Source organism: Anoplolepis gracilipes, chromosome 16 (assembly GCF_047496725.1).
Source record: "Anoplolepis gracilipes chromosome 16, ASM4749672v1, whole genome shotgun sequence".
Taxonomy (NCBI): Eukaryota; Metazoa; Arthropoda; class Insecta; order Hymenoptera; family Formicidae; genus Anoplolepis; species Anoplolepis gracilipes.
Window position 1 is genome coordinate 2,099,622 of NC_132985.1, and position 19,627 is coordinate 2,119,248.

At 31.6% G+C, this 19,627-nt stretch overlaps 5 protein-coding genes across 7 annotated transcripts; 4 read left to right on the forward strand and 1 right to left on the reverse strand.

Annotated features, from left to right (window-relative positions):
* The first annotated feature begins 35 nt into the window (after positions 1–35).
* LOC140674407 (uncharacterized) lies at positions 36–10,154 on the forward strand. The gene is made up of 3 exons (XM_072907912.1): positions 36–193; positions 5,145–5,350; positions 8,122–10,154. The coding sequence occupies exons 2-3, from the start codon at positions 5,170–5,172 to the stop codon at positions 8,829–8,831; spliced, it is 891 nt and encodes a 296-aa protein (XP_072764013.1). The 5' UTR covers positions 36–193; positions 5,145–5,169; the 3' UTR covers positions 8,832–10,154.
* A 125-nt stretch (positions 10,155–10,279) lies between these two features.
* On the forward strand, positions 10,280–11,420 carry LOC140674725 (uncharacterized). The gene is made up of 3 exons (XM_072908493.1): positions 10,280–10,285; positions 10,561–10,770; positions 10,966–11,420. Exons 1-3 carry the CDS (start codon positions 10,280–10,282, stop codon positions 11,338–11,340), a joined length of 591 nt encoding a protein of 196 aa, XP_072764594.1. The 3' UTR covers positions 11,341–11,420.
* Positions 11,421–12,282: 862 nt separating this feature from the next.
* On the reverse strand, positions 12,283–14,188 carry Fln (flightin). 3 transcript variants are annotated; one of them, XM_072908234.1, is made up of 3 exons: positions 14,079–14,188; positions 12,934–13,171; positions 12,283–12,580 (listed from the first exon to the last, which is right to left on the reverse strand). In XM_072908234.1, exons 2-3 carry the CDS (start codon positions 13,137–13,139, stop codon positions 12,337–12,339), a joined length of 450 nt encoding a protein of 149 aa, XP_072764335.1. In that variant the 5' UTR covers positions 13,140–13,171; positions 14,079–14,188; the 3' UTR covers positions 12,283–12,336. The 3 variants fall into 3 exon arrangements, with proteins under 3 accessions (XP_072764335.1, XP_072764336.1, XP_072764337.1); XM_072908235.1 differs by having other exon boundaries at positions 14,017–14,095; XM_072908236.1 differs by lacking the exon at positions 14,079–14,188 and adding an exon at positions 13,605–13,690.
* A 1,573-nt stretch (positions 14,189–15,761) lies between these two features.
* Positions 15,762–17,598, forward strand: Beg (malonyl-CoA-acyl carrier protein transacylase beg). The gene is made up of 2 exons (XM_072907994.1): positions 15,762–16,766; positions 16,972–17,598. The coding sequence occupies exons 1-2, from the start codon at positions 15,937–15,939 to the stop codon at positions 17,411–17,413; spliced, it is 1,272 nt and encodes a 423-aa protein (XP_072764095.1). The 5' UTR covers positions 15,762–15,936; the 3' UTR covers positions 17,414–17,598.
* A 287-nt stretch (positions 17,599–17,885) lies between these two features.
* On the forward strand, positions 17,886–19,238 carry Smd1 (small ribonucleoprotein particle protein SmD1). Its single transcript, XM_072908003.1, has 4 exons — positions 17,886–18,029; positions 18,206–18,282; positions 18,467–18,664; positions 18,818–19,238. Exons 1-4 carry the CDS (start codon positions 18,016–18,018, stop codon positions 18,898–18,900), a joined length of 372 nt encoding a protein of 123 aa, XP_072764104.1. The 5' UTR covers positions 17,886–18,015; the 3' UTR covers positions 18,901–19,238.
* Positions 19,239–19,627: the final 389 nt, after the last annotated feature.

Below are 19,627 nucleotides of genomic sequence, written 5' to 3' on the forward strand. Positions count from 1 at the left end.
GGTTCCCTACCAGGGAACTCTTCAGCTATATGGCCGCAAATCCGAATTACTACCAGGAGGATAGAGGTAAGTAGGGAGAACCGTGGAGAGAGTGGGAAATAATGCGAACGTCGCGACGGCGATGTGGGAGTCGCGCCGCTACTTCCGAGGAAACAACATCCTGAGGGATAACACTTCGTGACGATCGTTTTAGGTAAGGGCGTCCCGATTTTCGCGACCGCGATTTTCGACTCGAGGAAAAAAATCGACCGCGTTATCAATCATTTACGGATATACCACGTGTACAGATCGCTGATAGTGCGCGAATACAGTTTTTCTTGTTGCGAGAATCTGTCGCAAATTATCTGCCTGTATTACAGTGTATTGCACCGATAAAACATGTTAGGATGATTTTTCTATGTGGATGATTTTTTCTTTTTCTTTTTTTTTCTTTTACGTATTTTTATACATCTCGTTAAAAATTACTTGTCTTAAAAATTAATGTAAATTTTTGAAGTTAAAATATAAATTTTCTCTGGAAATAATTTTTCCGTGAAAAACAATTTTACAGGTGGTTTAATTTGTTGAACATTATATATATTTTATTTTGCACTTATAACAGAGTTCTCTCTTACACAATCATGATGTAATGGAATGAACTATCATTCGCATAGTGAACGAAATTAACAGCATTCATTGTATGCCATTTGCGTTCCTAATCGGCTGGCATCGTTGATAGAGTGCTAAAAGACATCATAATTAAGATTATTAGATTACAATCACCCTCTGCAGCTATATATACTTAATTTCATACACGAAACATGCTTTTTTTTTAACAATCGATCAAACAAAATATATATAATTCTCACACAAATGTAATCAAGTTAATCAAACAACTTTTAATTATTATTTTGCAAATTTCATTAACATTTTCTACCTTTTTAAATATTAAAACGCATTTTTTCATATTTTTAAAAAGCTCACATATTTTCTATAATGCGTATAAATGATATATTTATAATGTTATAAAGTGTAATAAATTTAATAATTAATCCAAATGATATTAATAAATTAAAAACATGATAGTGTGTATTATGTGTGTTACAAGTATTAACACTGGTAATATAAAATTTAATCAATAATTAAATAAAAAGTAACATTGCGATTAAAAGTGTACGGTCTTATTATCGAAATTATAATGCCGATTATATATGCGAGGATTATTTGGTAATTGATATCACCGTTTTTAAGTGCCGTCTGTACCAGCTAAATTTGGCGGACTTACGCAACGAAAGAGAACTAACGTGATCTGACACCATGAGTGCCATTCTATTGGCTAAAAATTTGATTTCGTAAAATCCTACGCAACAAAAATTCCAGAAAATTAATAACATACACGTACGTTGTAAAATAATAATTAATGTTATAATAAGCAGATCTTTCACACACATATATATATATATATATATATATATATATATATTAATAATTGCTTTTTAATTAATTAATAATGTCATTATTCATTATTTAATAATTTGCAGATTATTAAATAAGACATGATCCACATATACATCTTCATAAAACATAACAGTACGTTTACTTTAGTATTGTTGCCTTGTAAATTTTGATTATATAAAATTGATAAACCGATGCATTTATGTATAAGATATTTTTAGCATTATTAAATATCATAAAATAATCATAGCATTATTGAATAAAAATTGAACATTATTTTAAAATTATTTAAAATTACATATTACATGTAATTAATGAAAATTATATATTACATGTTTTCAATATTCTCTATCACATTTAAAAATTAACATTAGATTTATAACATTTGTTATTAAAAAATATTTATGAAAATGTTAAATTCTTATTGCATTTGCAATCTTCCTTTTCTCTATATAATATATACAGATATTCGATACCTCGCGAATTAATACAAGAAGGCGGCGCAATTGGCGGCGATATATTTAAGTCTACGAGTCTAAGCTCGTAAATAATTTCTAACGAAAATTCAGGGATTAAATAATTTACATTCTACGGATCTAGCAGTTGCTGAGTCAGAATCTAAAACAGATTATTATATCCGCCGTGAGTAACTCATAACAACATTTTGCGTGTCCGGTCTGTCGTAGATTCGTTTCACTGCCGCCGACGCTTTCTACACGTCATATCGCGTAAAGCAAATTTTAGTGAATCCCGGGATAATTCATCGCTCGCTACCACTAATAGCGCGGGACCAAATATTTCATGTGTCATCGTGGTTGTCAGTAATAGCGTCGTAATTTCATTATTACTATTTGCGTGATCGTAATTACAATTAGTCAAAAATACCAGGAGTCTAACAAACTGTAACAAACTTATAATCAGTTGTTCAATACAAATTAAAAAATATTAATTATATATATTAGGTTACACATATACTTAAATATATATATAATAAACACAGGCTATTTTAGAATATGTTTATTATAATTTAATATAAAAATTTTTTCAGTGTACATTTTTTTATATTAGTTATGCATCTAAATATTGTAATTAAATTTGATTAGTCATTTAATCAAATTCAAGACTTTATTGTGTCCTTCACTTTGTACCATGTTGTTTGCAACATTAATCGCGCATGTTATGTTATATTTTTTTATAATATCAATTTCCTGAATTTTATTATTATTAATTTTAATTTTAAATCAACAATATTAATTTTTTATTAAATATATAAATGACAGATATAGTATATAAATGTTGCTTTTACATGTTACGTGACTTTTCCTGAATGATCGTACGACTTGGAACGTATAAATACTACGGCTACACATCGCGTATAGTAAGATACCGAAGATGTATGAACGAATGATTGAGTAATGAGCCGATACGTTCTAAATCATAGTTGATTTCTAGCGGACGAACGCCAGACATGTACAAGCCAATTACGTCAAGCAAACAATCTAATTGAAAGAAGCTGTCTATAGCTTGTCGTCTCTTGGCACGTATAATTCGACGGAAAACCGTATTCCGCCGAGAAAGGATATACCAGCGTCGATATCATTTTCACTGTTTATTCCAAGCTGTGAATTTATTTTCAACGCGTCGCGCGGACGTAATGTTTATTTCGAACGACCGTTATTATTGGATATATTTGTGTCGATGATCCGTGATATCCCCCCCACGAGCCAGCAAAAATGCGCATCCCTTGTGTATTGTACATAGATAAATAAACCTGATGTCTAAGAACCATTATTTGTCAAAAGAGTTCCATCATCACGTTTTCGCGTTTGTGTCGTAAAAATGCTAAACTAAAGCGTTGAAAATTTTCAGAAATTAATTCTTATAAAACTTGCCAGCATTCAAAATTCATATGAAAGATTTTTATATTTATTGTAAGATAAAATCAAATTTTAAAAAATCGAGTTTATAAATATTGATTAGTTTTTATAATTTCAATTTTACTTCATATCTTTTCTTTTTCTCTCTCTCTTTCTCAATTATATTAAAAAAAAATATGTATACATTTTTAAAGAAGAACGATAAAATATATATTTGCATTTCTTTTTATTCATCAAGCTGAATTTTTTTCTGAAATCTGCAAAGTAATCTTAATTAATTATAATTAAGAACTTGTTATTAAATCTCTTTGTTTGACATATAATTGACTTTTTAAAATTTAAGAATTTTTAGCTCTTTGCTCAAGCGAATACCCAAGCACACAAAATGTGCACTATTATTTTATTTAGTTATATCTAATTGTAAGAAATTGTCTGCTTACTATGGCTCCTCGATAATTTAATAGTCAACAAAAATAAATTGGCCGACTTGTAGCGCTCTCATTAGCCTACATTCGCGTTAATATATCTGTTGCTCCTATATAATTGCAACCGCCCGATTTAAAAATAATTTCGAAACAAAAGATGTGGACGGAAGCGGTCGAAGAACATTAATCTTCAACCTGAAAAAATTTATAACATGATGACGTTATTATGTGTGCTTGTTTTAATTAAAACTCGATTTAATCAAGAACAAACAGTGTAAGCAGCTTATAGATCTTGTCGTTCTGACAATGAGCTCTAATCTCAGAATTAGAAGCTGACGCGATAATTAAAAAATCATATGCTGAGCCACGTTTGTGACTTTTACCGCGAACACAGATACAAAAGTCGGCCCTGAAGAAGAAGAGAGTGAGCGCTCAGGGATTGACGCCTCGTATTCAGGGAGGCTGTGTGTTAGCCCGGGCCTCGTGTGCGCCGTGCCAGTTCAGTTCACGGGCACCAAATTAGACACGGGCTATTTTTGATCGGCGGTACAGTCGCTCGTTCCAGTTTGCCGACGATGACGAGCTAAACTATCAAGAGAATTCATCAAACTTTTGTTACACATGGTATAGCCCGCGTCTCTTGGAAGCCACGTGGAGAACGACGTGGAGAAGCAAGAGAGGTTCTCGTCACGTGGGTTCTCGTCCTACTCTAGCGAATTTTCAGTATTATTTATTTACACGTGGGTGGAATAACATTTGTTCATATGCTGGAATTAGAACTTTTATATTAATAACAATATTGTCACGCACAATGTCTAGTTGATATTAAATCAACAGATTCTACATGTATCATTGTATATATTATATATGTAAAGTTTATATGACTAAATGTAATGTCTGCGTGTGTGATAATCATTTGATATATAATAATTAATTAGAGTATTTTATAAATAATCGGTTTAATAGAAAAAAATAGTTGTGAAAAATACTTTATAAAAAGAAGTAGACAAAAATATGTTAAAGTATATAAAGAAAATATTAATTTATACATATTTTTATCAAAAAAAACATATTACTTTTCATATAAAAACAACCTACATTTTACATTCTTAATATTTAAAATTAATAATATAATATAACTTGATTAAAAATTAAAAGTAATAAAATTATTCTTAGAATAACATGTGTAATTTTTATCAATTCTTTTATCGGCGATCATTATATTTAATTATTTCATTTATCTTTCTTATGTTTGCTCTCAAATATGATTTATCTTGAAAGAGTTAAACTAAAACTAACCGGAATTGTTGTTGAAAATAATTGTATATTCCTTCTCTTCTCCTAAATTGTATCCTCTTCTCATAATTTGATACGGAAGATCACAGTGCAGCGTGTGTCTAATTTGCAGATAACAGAAAGACAGCCTAATCGAGATGTCGAGGCCAATCCTTAGCAGGCCGCGCACGTTCATCTACGGCAGCAACTACGACAAGGGCGAGTCCTATTACAAGCCCATGGTCGACCACCTAGACCGGAAGTATAGCTCGCGGCCGTTGTTCCCGGAGCCGAGAAACTCTCTAGCCGACGAGATCGCGGCGCGCCGTAGCGACATCGGTAACCTGTTCAGTCGTTTTCCGAAATGGTTTTAAAGGAGTGTTGCAAAAAAGACTTTGCCAGATCCTCTTCGAGAGATTGTCGATGAGGCTCGTGCTAAATAGATATTCGCTATGCAAATCAAATACTTGACGAGAGCAACTCTTATTCCCTCCTCCCCCATTTCCTGCCCCTTCCGTTCCAACTTCCACGACTCGCATGATCGATCTACTTCGCGGCGAGGTATTGTCAATTGTGAGATTGCTCGCCTTGACATTGCCTCGATCATCCTCCATCAATTTCCTGATCGGAGGAATCGTGACACAGAGCTCGAAATTAGGATGTGAATGGAAAATCGTTGCCCAGGATTTGTCGCTGTAAAGTGAGAAATCTATATTAATAAAAAAAAGAGATATGAAATACGGAGAATATACAGAAAAACAGATTATTTTATCTAATATTTACAGATAGATGTACAAAGAGAGAGCAAAGTATTTATCGCCATTTAACCTTAGCAGGATTTTCCTACAATTTTAAATTTCTGTATAACATATATTTATTATATTATTCAACACAACACATTAAAAATAAATTAAATACTGGAGCCAAGCATCATTTTTACAATAACCAATCTATTCTTAGAGAATCAAATTATAGATAAATTAAAATAGATTATAATGAAGAATTGTAGAGATAGATATGTAAATAATTATATATATAGACATTTTTCGTAATCTCTTCTTGATATTACCAAAGCTTGCTGTCCTGGTAATCAGCAAACGAAGTCTTCACGTTCTAACAGTTTGATTAGATTTTGATGTCATCCTTTTGCGTGCATCGGTCTTTATTGTCTTGCCTGCCGTCTATTAGTTAGTCTTTTGATCTTGATGTATCATCTTGTTTGAATAAACGTTTTGTTTCCTAAGTACACGTGTTTTTGCGCGAAAAGTTTTGGTGTGATTATTGTACGTTACGCTTGCTGCGACGATGGACAAGATCAACTGGCTGCAACGCGCCAGCTTCTCGAGAATCGATTTGCAATTTATTGTCAGATTCCGACATCACGAAACTTTATCTTTGCCGTTGATTTCCGGACATTTACACGCATGTACATATAGTCACATATACTCATGTCTCACATCGACACAGACACAGTGAGGCGATTTATGAAAGATATTTTGCATATCCTCTTGAGTAATACATCTGCAATAAAATTGACATTGTCCAAAACAGCATCAATAAATTATCGGTTGCGAGGAATAACAGACTTCTGGGTTTCGATCGAGGATGTCGCAGGAGAAAAAGAAAGAAAAAATATACTAGCGTTTGTTAAATCAGAGAAAATTTGTATTTTCCTTCAATGAAAATTAATTTGTAATTCTCTTTTTATTTTGCATTATTTAAAGATTAAGAATCTATGTATGTCAGAAGATATTCTTCTATATGTCTAAAAAAAAATTGCAACATCTAAAAATAGCAAAATAAAAGATCTAAGTATATTTGATAATTTTATAAAATTTAAATAATTAAGTTATATCTCTAATTTTTCTGCCGAGAGAAAATGCAAATGCAATCTGTTATAATTATTTATTTATTTGAGACACCCTGTATGTTCCTAATGGTCGCAAATGGTATAACGCGAAGGAGGAGGATAAGTGTTATGCACTTGACGTTAGATATAACTTAGTTTATTAGTCAGGCACATTAATGGGATTTTGTAGATGTGCCAGATTGTTAATGCGATGCGCATCCGAATTTATTTTTGATCTAACGACGCTAAAAATACGTGCAACTCGCGGTATAAAATTTACTTGGCCGAAGACCGAATCGTTGTAAGTAGAGAAGCATTGCAATGTAATCGATACGGTGCTAGTTTCTTATAAAATTTTACAAGCAATTTCACAGATAGTAGCAATGTAATTTTAATTTTACGTAATATTTGCGTACTTTGCAAAATTAAAAATTATTTTTAATTTATAATTTTTTTATTACACATGTATGGTAACATTTGTAGATTTTCTTTTTCAAAAAAATATGTAACATATCTATATTATTAAAGAGATATACATATCATATGTATATAATAAATATATATCTTTTACATATTTTATACAATTTAAAAGATAACTTGTTAATCTTTTAATAATTTTTATTTGTCACTGTAAATTTTTATTATAATTAATACATTTCCGTTGCTGTTGCATCTAACGTCAAGTTATATTTTCATTGGAGTTCCAAGTCAAATTATAACCAGTGCTGGAAATAAAATGTTTAATTTTGCAGAAGAAAATTGAATTAAGTCGAACGATTTATATCTCGATTTATATTTACCAATTGCATATAATGTGAAACACATGATATTTTAAATAAAGAAATTTCAAATGAAATATTGTTTTATCTGCACCCTCCCTCAATACCATCACTGGTTATAATTCATTACATCTTGACAGTTGAGATAAAATACTTAAATTTTATGACATATTTTGACGATGCATGGAGACATATTTATTAATGATAATGAATATATTTTTAGATTGCGCAAATTATAGCCGACTAGATTGAATCGCGACCTTGCGAGATTCTCCATCTTTTCCTCTTCTCCATCCATCATTATCTCTCATCAATTAATCTTTCACACATTTTTCATCTGAAATCGTTGACGCAACTTCGATAGCTTGAATTGATTGCTTCTCGGCGACATGCCCATCATCGCTCATCGTCTATCATCGCTCATTATCGCCCATCTCCATTCGCATCAAGTCAACGCTCTTTTCTGATATCGGTTTTTGCAGGCGACCTCTCCGGTTCCCGCACCGGTTCCCTCGGCCGCGACCCCGACCTCGACCTCGACCCCCGTAACCGCGCCTCCCAACTACCGCCCTTGACCGACCCCCTGCTACCCCCCGATGACGAGGACACCGTCTACGACAGCCGTGGACAGCGCATTTCGGCGCGTCGCAAGTTTGGCGATGAGTTCGCGGACGACGTGACGGCGACGACCCGCCGTTTTAGAGCTCGAGTAGCGGCGATGAATCTCGACGAGGAGCTCGAGGCCGCGACCGCCGTGAATCAGGCCAAAAAAAGCGCCACCGATCTTCTGGAGAACGCGATAACCGCCAGGAAGGGTGCTAAGGCGGCGATCGAGGATGCCGAAAGCAATTTTAAGAGACGCTCAAAGCTCTTCGACGAGATCGACCGCGATGGAGAGGGTAAACCTGCGTTCGCCAGATGGACCAAGCTGATTAACGAGGATGATGATATAATACCGGCCAGCGCAGCCGCCAGCCGAGCCAAGCAGACGAAGGCGCGCCTCCACGATCTCGAGTCGGAGATGGAAGAGCTCGCCGAAAGGCAAGCCAAGAGGGAACGCAGAGCGGCGGCTCTCAGGGCGTTGGTCAACGAAAACGCAGTGTCCGAAACCGACGTTGTTCAACAGTCGATTGTCAGTAAGAAGGTGTCTGTACGCAGTGCTGAGCAACGAGAAAAGCATGTCAATTTCTAGACGTGCAGAATCTTGCGATGTATTTTAATTTTCACCACGGGGTTTTATAGCCGCGTTAAGATATATTGTACCCTGAAGACTTCCGTTTTGTGATTCGTGGAAGAGAGAAATCCGAGTTTAATATAAAGTTCGTTACCATGCGGAGAGATTGCTAATTTTTTTCGAAAATGCAGCTGAAACAAAAACAACTTTTTTCAATCTATTCAATTATTTTTGCCTGAAATATGCATAAATAATCAATACAATTTTATCGTTTGTAAATTGTTCTTTAAATAATTAGATTATATCTGTCAGATAAAATTTTTTGTTATTTGATTATTATAAAATGTATATATATTGCAGTAATATTTTTTATTAAATTTTTGGGCTATCTCAGTTGCAATGCAAGATTGTAACTCGACTTGCTATAAGACATTATTGTACGAATAATTTAATATACGAATATAGAATTTTTCCAACATATATAAATACTACGACTACGTTTGCGTTCTTGGTGGTCGTGCAGTTATAATGTCATTAATTTGTTTGTGAGAAAGGAACGTACGTCAATTATATATATTAACATAATGATATTTAATTGATAATATATTTTGACAATAATCTATCACTCATACTTTCATGATATAACACGTACGTTTGTTTCGCATAGTTTCTATAATTATATCTATATTAATACGTTAATATGTGAGGCACATCTTTCGAAAATATATTTAATTTGTCATTTTTTTATTTAATTAAATAGTTTTATAGTTTAAAGTAAAAAATGTATATGCAATTTTACTAATCATCACAAATTAAATTCTTTTTTGCTGGAAACTATTTTTTTAGATTATAATTAAGAGTTACAAGTTTTGTTTTTATTTAGACTATTTTTATTTTAAATTGTAATATTTATATTATAAAATTTGACTAATGGGGATTTAATTAATGTTGCGTTAATTATATTAGTTCAAGATTTAATATATATTTTCGGACGATATTCCTTGCATCGTGATATTTTTCGCTTTTCTGCTCCTCGATCTGTGATTCGAGGAAGTTCAAGTGTTGATTGTTCCTAATGAAAGAGAAATACAATTTAGAAAATCTGCAAATATTCTCATATCCAATATACTAAACAATAATCGTATTTTGTCAGAACTATTCCAAAACACTACTGTTTTCGGAGAATCATTTTCTGTTATTATTTGGGGAAAGCTTTGTAATGTAAATTTTTAACAACACAGTTTTCAAAGGAAACGCGACATAATCTACAAAACTTTTGCCGGATTCAACATATATGTAAACTCCTTTCTTATTTATGAATAAATCTCGTTTGAAAACCTTTTTCGAGAAGCACTGGTATAATTGAGTGACACGTGTGTGTTACAAATGTTTCCATGTCTCCTTTATTGTGTATCTTGTTCTCCTTTTTTCCGCATGCAGACCTCTCATTAGCTGCATAGAAAAAAATGCAGGTAAGAATTTATTTTATAAAGCACAAGTATTGATTGATAAGTACAATTCTTGAAAATTATAACAAGAAATTAACATAAATTTAACTTTACTAAAATTTGTATATGTAAGTATTGTGTGTATATGTATGTAACACAATTGGTAACTTTATACATATAAATTATGATAATTATAAGTAAATAAAAAATATTTACTATTTATTTTTAAATTTAATGAGTTGCAACAAAAAAGGGGAATTAATATTAATATTTTAACAATGTAATAATTTTAATACGAGTTTACTAACATTTTAGGTTCTCGTAACCTATCGGGAAATCGTGACGATTTTTACGACGGCCTAGACTTTCTCGATGAACGTGGTCGACCTATTCAAGAAGATCCTTATGAGGATGATTTTGTGATAAGTCATCGACGTTTTAAGGAACGCGCAGCTGCTGCATTCGAGGAAGATATAGCAGAATTAAGACGCAAGAGACGCGATATGCAGGTTGAATAAAACAAAAAATACATTAATAATTTGCAATTAAAAATTAGATTAAAAAAGTGAAGCGTAAAGATTAATTTATTATAGTTTAGAACGTATAACTTGTGTATGTATTTATATAATTATAAATCAGCCAATGAAAAGTATAAATATTGGTTATTTTATGTTTTTATTATATCTGAGGGTTTACTTTTGCAGGATCGCATCTTTGATGTGCTCGATCTGAATGCTGAGATTGAAAAGGCCAAGAGCACATTGGAGGCAGCTGATACAGTCTTTCAGCGACATGCGACTAAGTTTGACAATGAAAGTAATGACGAGGGGATATCGTTGAAACTTGATAGAACGCGGAAGATCAATATGGAAATACCGGAGAAGCCGAAGAAGCCCAAGACCTTTCTGATGAAGTGGCCTAAAGTGCCAGTCGAGGAGCCAGAAGCTGGTCAAATGGGCAGACAGCGCAGGATCAACTCGCTGATTGATACCAGCGAAATTGGCAATCCGTTGGAGACTCTCGTGATGCAACCGATGAAACGGAAATTGTCAAAGAGGAAGAAGAGTGTTTCGTTTTAAAAGTCGAGCGTGTTCTTTGAGTATTATGCATATAAAATGTCTAAAATTAATCAGGAAATATTTTAGAAAAGTTTTCTTGGAATTTGAAGAATTTTTTTCAACATATAAACATATTATAGATATCCTGAAATATATTAATATAAATATATCAATAAATAAAAAAAGCTGAAAAAGCTTTAAGATATTTTTTGATAGAGAAAATAATGTATATGTTTTATTGCGACGCAAAACTTGTCATATTCTTAAAATGATGTTTTATGAAAATTTTATGAAAGTTCAATTTGTTAATTTTGTTTTAATCCTTGATAGATAAACAGTTACAAATATATTTAATAAATATTAAATATATTTGTTGAATATATAAAACTATGAGAAAGAAAACATTTAGGGATTCTACTCTAATTCCAACAATAAATATAAACATTCAAATCAAAATATAATTTTGCCTAGAACCTTTTCCTATCCTAGAAAAAATAAAATTGATTATCAAATATCAACTGAAAAGAAAAATACAGTAACGCGATAGAGATCCGAAAAAGCAATCTTTTTGACGTTTAAAATGTTTACAATACCGTATATTTTATAATGTTGACCTCTAAAATGGTATCATCATACATATATGAAATAATGTATAAATGTACAATGTATCACTATAATTGTGAATTTTGCTACGATATGTAATAATAGCTGTATTTTCAACTTTATAAATATTAATCAAAATTACAATAACAATAAAAACAATATTACTGCCAATGTTATTTTATAGAAAGCATCTAATAAAAATGGTGGAGTCGTAAAAATATAATATTTAATAAAAACAATTGTATTATATTAATGTATGTATTCGAGTTAATTAAAAGACATATTAAAACAAAAATACTAATAAATATATGCTCTCCACTTGATAGATACACGTGTGTAAATATTTGAAATTTAAGTTAGCTTTTGACGATTATTTTTTTTTTTTGCTTTTAATAGAGCAGAAAATGAATTTTCTCACAAGATCTTCTGATATTTGAGACTGTAATAAGCGCGAGTATGATAACTGTAATGTCCGCACGTGAGTCTCATATTAGTGATGTATTTCATATCGGCCGAACGTTTGAAACTCCTATCCTTATTTTTTTGATCGTAGGTTCTCAGGGCTCTTTCTGCCCATTCTTGAGCCCTAGGAGGTTCACGAAATAAGCCCTTCTGCCTTTGATTGAGATAGTCGATCACGTCATCATAATAATTCTTCCTATCAAATAAAAAAGATCATTTCAAGAGTATTAAAAGATCGAGTATTAAAAGATAATTAATCGTCATCGCGAATTTAGAATTTTTATATATATAGTAATAAAAAAGATATTTATATAAGTATTTCTTATAACATTCAAAATTAAAAATCTTTTTTTATTTTGACAATAATATTAAAAATTAAATTTTTTTAAAATAAAGTTTTACTCAATTTTACTAAACAAGAAAGAATTTTCTCCGCAAAAGATGGCATTGTTTCTAATTTGATGTAACCTGTGCTTTAATATTTTAATTTAATTTATTTTTTCTGATTTAATCTTTATTTTGATATTAAGTAATGGACGATTGGCTCACCTATAATCGTAAAGATAAGCATAGTTGAGAAACAATGGTCGAACCCAATGATGATTGTAATGGGGTGGTTCGAGCTTTTCCAACTTTAGAGCCGGCTTCTCAGAAGTGGCTCCTTCAGCCGGTGCACCTTCCGCTGGTGCACCTTCGCCAGGTGTTTCGGGGGCGGCTTCTTCGACATCCCATGGCGCAGGTTCGTCGTCCCACATGATAATTTCGATATCAATTTAATATTGAGCCCCTGCAAATATTAGCAAGCAAAAGGTTAAACGAATGAACAGGGAGAGGAGTATTAAATAAAATCAATCAATTATCCTCAAATTATTACAACACTTAGTTGACTTTATATATATATATATATATATATATATATATATATTATAATTAAAAATTATTTTTTTCTTAATCTTTCTAGTTCTTATAATATTAGTTATTTTTTAAATTTTCATGTCAGATTTGTCAAATATTTATAATGCTTTCTGTTTTCTCTTTAATATCATTTACAAATATAATATCAAACGATTTGATTAATTCAATTTTCAATAGGGTATATTTAGCTGATTACATATATATATATATATATATACTGTATGAAGAAACAGGTCATCGTAAGATACAACACACCATTTGGCTAAAGTATCAATTGGTATTTATGGCGAAACTAAATGTCGTACCGATCTCCAAATTGTGCTCAAACGTCTTGAATAAATTACTCTTTCTCTTAATTATAATTCTTTTTTATTACAAACAAGTCAAAGATAAATCAAAATAACAATGATTTGTAAAATATGAATTCTCTATAAAATATGAATATCTATATAAATTATCATCGAGACATTTTATAATGTTACCTATGAATCAAAATTATAATTTTTTAGAAGAGAGAAAAGATAAATTTTATAACGAAAAATCCGAAATATAATTTTTTCTATATAAAAAGATTTTTAACTAAAAAAAAGATTTTATAACTAAAATGTGTGTGTGTCAAAAGTAGGAAAAAAGTGAGCAATTTAAAAGTGATTGCACAATTTCCAAAGATATAACGATGAAAGGCAATTTCACTGTATAAAAGAAACTCTCGTTCACTTTGTATTTTTTTTTCGTGATACAGCCGATGGTAGGATGCTAAGTACTTGAGTGATACTTGCTTTTCGATGCACTCGCACGTACTGCAAAAAAGCCACCCTTCTGCGCGCCACGGACTCGTTGCTCTCGCGGACCTTGCGTTGTTTCGCTTTTATTTTAACACCTCGAAATCTTTTGCGCCCCCTTTCGCACCTTCGAAAGTGCGTATCTCTATTTGATCAAAGAGGGGGTAATTTGGCACGCAATCCATGACAATCATTGGCGTGCGAAGACTCCTTTTCCTCTGCGTGTGTACACGCATTTGTGTCGGCAATTAGCCTGCGATTAGTTTGCGCTTCGTCCTTGCATAACTTTATGAATGCGTTGACATTGAAAAGCCAATGGTTATTCTCTTGGCTGAAAAAATCTATATAGATATTAAAAATCAAAGAATTAAATAATTACAATTTTTTTTGATGAGTCAATTTCAATTTCCGATGGTGAGGATTTAATATTGGTGATTATTTCTTGATACGTTATCTATTTCTCAAATAATTTTTTTTTTCACTTTACAAGAATAAATCTCTTTTTTTATGTAAAATATATTTAATATTATTTAAAAGATAAATATTGCAAAAGTTATAGTATTGAAATGAAATAAATGTCAAAATAAATAACACATATATATATAATTTGATTAATATGTTTCGTGATTTAAAATTTCTCCTTCTTACTTTCATTCTCTTTAATATTCTGTATAATAATATAAAATTTTGATGCACGTAATATATAGACTTTATTATTGGACACACGCGATCAATTATTACTATTTATAAATCAATTACTGTGGCCTAACTTTAAAGATTTGTGTGCATGAAATGATTTCGCAACAATATCATTGACATCGTACCCTGGTTTACTTACTTTATTTATGTATAATAAATACAGTTAAGTATATAATTGATTTGTAACAGTTTTGCTATCAACTTAACATCATATTAATTTATTGCTACAATATACGTATAAAAAGTAAAAATAACTGAAATATCGAATTTATAAAAGCAATTTTATAAATGTTCTACACGTAGATTATTTAATTATCAATTTTTTAATTATCAGTCTTAATAATTTAATTAATAATTTAAGTTTAGTTAATATAATTGATTAACTATTTTATTTGAAAGAAATTAATATATCTATTAATATATTTTTAAAGTTAAATTTGAAGAATAATAAAGTTTATTTTTTTTCATATGTGACAGATGAAAATTATATACATATATAATTTATCATCATCACGCTTCCTTTGAAATTTTTATTTTTCAAGACAAATTTGCCAAAATTTGACAAAATATCAAAATAAATCAAGGAGAAAAACAATTCACTTAGGAGTTCCTCAACATCATTTGAGCAAAATGGATATTCGCACAATGGATGAAAGCGTACGGACATATAGCGTTGACAGAACGCCTTCGCGCGCCCTTAAAGCAGATATGTCAGCGTTGAATGCTCATGCAGTCGTGCAGCAATGTGCCTGCTTAAAGCAGATATGTCAGAATACATCGAGCAGCACGCGCGTGTCCACTTAAAGTAGATATGGCTTTAGCGAACGCGCGGCCATCGTGTAGTCTAGCGCACGTGCTTGTTAAAGCAGATGACAGATGACACGCTTTATGAACGTAGTACGGATATGAACCAAACGATGACTTTACCAACAGGTGGAGTGCTAAATAGTTTCAACTCTCAAAAATGGATGGGGTTGTACGCCGAGGGATTTAATGATGGCCGCTCTCAGGCTTCTCTTTGATAGCATGCGTGATTGCAATTTTAACCTCGAAGTATCATACCATAAACACCTATGTAAACTAATAATTCATATAAGGCATATGAAGCATAACTGAAATAAATATTAATATTAATTTGAAAGAGCAGCATGTCAACATGTTTTCATCAGTAACGATGCTTCAACGAGCTCTATTTGGTAAAACAACTCATGGCTTGTCTCGTTTGTTATCCTTAAGCGGGGTTAGCAAATTCTCCGATTCCGTTTCCGCAAAAGAAGATAGTCCGTCTAATATAGACGAATCGCAAAATAAGTCTTCCACGAGCGACAGCGAGACTCCCATGGGCGAGGAAAATGTTGCTCGTCTTTTGAAAGAAGCTGCTACTTACAGCGATGACAAAGACCCAAGTTGGACGACGAGTCCTTATCCTGCTGATGCTCCGACTTCTGTCGAGGAGGAGAAAGTCGCGAAGCCAAAGATTGATCCTTTGGAGAAGTGCATTGTGCTCTTTCCAGGACAGGGCACCATCAAAGTTGGCATGGTACAGAAGTACTTGCGCTTTCCACAGGCGAGAGAGTTGTTCGAAATAGCCAACGAGATTCTGAACTATGATATACTGAAGTTGTGTCTGAAGGGTCCGCAGGAAAAGCTGAACCAGACTTGCTACAATCAGCCAGCCACAGTGCTAACTTCGTTGGCTGCATTGGAACAGCTTCGTGAGGAGAGACCCAGAGTGTTTGAGACTTGTGTAGCAGCTGCAGGTTACAGCTTAGGAGAACTGACCGCTCTGATTTTCTCAGGTGCTTTAAACTTTGAGGATGGTGTCAGACTGGTCTCTGTTAGGGGTAGCGCTATGCAGTATGCTTCTGAGAAATCGTCTCAAGGAATGCTGGCAGTCTATTGTAAACCAGAAGCTAAAGTATCACAGGCCTGCAAGGATGCTGAAAAATGGGCACTAGATAATGGTGTAGAAGATTCAGTTTGCCAGTAAGAATTATTTCATGCATTTGTAAATTATTATATACTTCTATTACATTAATTATTATATATTTCTATTACATTATAGAAATCTGATATAAGTACTTGAGTTATTACAAATTTTAATTTATAGTAATTTAATTCAAATAATAATTTAGAAACAATTGATAAATATAACATTATTGTATTCAGATATTGATATTGCATTTTACAGGGTGGCAATATATTTATATACACAATCAAAGATATTGGCTGGAAGTACTAAGGCTCTTGAATATATAGAAAAGAATGCAGAGAAGTATAAACTTACTAAGTTAACCAGGCTGCCTGTATCGGGAGCATTTCACACAAAACTAATGGAACCTGCACTCAAGTCCTTTAGCAAAATGCTCAACACAGTAGAATTAGAAAATCCTAGGTGTAAAGTTTATTCGAATTACAAAGCACATCCATATAATAATCCAAAAATGATTAAGAAATATTTACTGAAACAAATTGTATCACCTGTGAAATGGGAACAGAGTATACAGTTACTGTATAACAGACCCCCAGGAACAGCCTTTCCGCGAACGTTTGATGTAGGATCAGGAGGTAGAATGGCAACGATTTTAAAGCTAATTAACGCAAAGGCGCACCATCACTGTATATCTGTATAAATTCTTTTCTGTTTTTATAAGAAACCACCAAAATAGATATCATTATTTTGTATATTTCGCGAACGTACTTTATTATAAGTAAGTTCCAGTTGTGCCTCTTACATACAAGAAATAAAGGAGAGATCAGAATTTTATATATATACATATGAAATTTTACATTATTTAAATATATAATTTAACAAAAATCTGATCAAATATCTTTTCCCAGTATGTTATCATATAAATTGTAATTTTTTTTTGAGAAACATACTAGATTTGTATTATTATTTTAATTAATAATAATTTATTTTAGTTAATAAAAAAAGGAATATTTTTCTTAATAATATATTATTTTACATATTATTTTTGTACTATTTATATGCAAATTACATAAAAATAAAATATAAATAATATAAGAATAAAATACAAATATATATTGTAAGAAATAAATAACTCATTTTTTCAAGATAAGACGCGTAGTTTACTGCCATCTACAAATATGTTCTCTGACGAGAAACCATCGTTTATTTAGGTCTTTTACCCTCCATTCTCCATTCAAATTCGTTGATGAGGCCGGCTGCCGACAGCAGTGTCTGTAATTATATTGTTACACTAGTTCTATCATGAAGCTAGTGAGGTATGTAAAACACATGGAAAAATGCAAAATTACAAGAGATATTATAAGAAAATTAAATCACTTAAGCGTATATTGATTTATCTGTGAAAAATACATGTTTTCTTGTACAACATAACCTAAACTTTCCACACTCGTGCAAAAACGTCAAAGAATTAAAGCTTTTGTGCTTTTTCTAGATTTTTGATGAAACTCAGTCACGAGACTGTGACAATAGAACTGAAAAATGGTACCCAAGTCACCGGGACAATTACAGGTACGTCAATAAAAAAGTTTTTTGTTATTGTGCTGATTTAAGTATTAAGTTAGGTTAAGATCTTACAAGATTAATAGCTCAATCTATAAATATGACACTTATTTCAAACTAACATATATATATAAAGGAGGATTGTTATTAGAAAATTATATTAATCTTAAATTAAATTTTTATTCTATTGCAGGTGTAGATGTGGCAATGAACACACACTTGAAAACAGTAAAAATGACGATAAAGAACCGTGACCCGATACAACTGGAAACTCTAAGCCTGCGAGGAAATAATATTAGGTATTACATTCTGCCGGACTCTCTTCCTTTAGAAACATTGCTAATAGATGACACACCGAAAGCTAAGGCTAAGAAGAAAGAAGCTGCAAGAGGTATATAAAATATATAATATGTACTAGATATAAAACATTAATTAACAATTGTCATCTTCTAAGTTATTTGACATAAAATACTCATAGAGGTTTTTGCAAAAAAGTTTTCCCATTTTTTCTTTTAGTTATTCATTATATTACTTGTCTTTGCAGGTGCGGCACGTGGCAGAGGACGTGGCGCTAGGGGTGGTAGAGGCGGCAGGGGTGGCAGAGGTAGAGGGAGAGGCAGGCGATAGTAACATTAAATTTCTGCAAAAGTTTTTAACATACCAATTTTTCTATCTTAAGAAGAGAAAACCAAATTTTTCTACTCTAAAATATTACAGTCATTGTCTAATTAATTTTGTAAAGGTATAAGATATACTATAAATAACTGTTTCATTGATGTAGATAAATGCTAAGTTTCAAAATGTGATGTGGATGTTTATTTACTCATAAATTTAAGTATAATTTACAGTAACGCATTCCGATATTTTAATTATTCGATTTTAGAAAACGTACATCCAAAATAATATAAAAAAATGTATGAAACTGGTTTCCTCTTCAAATAATAAAGTCGAATTTTTTTACTTGCTATAATGTTAACTTAATTCCCAACACGTCGTGATTTATTTAATGTATTTTTAATCTATCAATTTGTGTGAATCTAACATATTTAATACTATAACAACAGTATTGTACAAGTTTTCATGAAAAAAATAAGATCACAAAATAATATCATGATTGTGCGTGACAAAATTATGCTAGTACAAATTACACTTATTTAATATTGAGATTGTCAACAATATTACAAACTAACTATTTGATTAAAATCTAGATCAATAAGAATCTTTCTGTATGAATAAAGTATTACAAGGATTTTCTGAATAAAAAATACTGATAAAAGCAATCGATGTTTCATTAATTGTTGCAATTTAAAAGCTAAAAAGATTGTATATTAAGCTGCTTTAAAAGTTTGTTTTT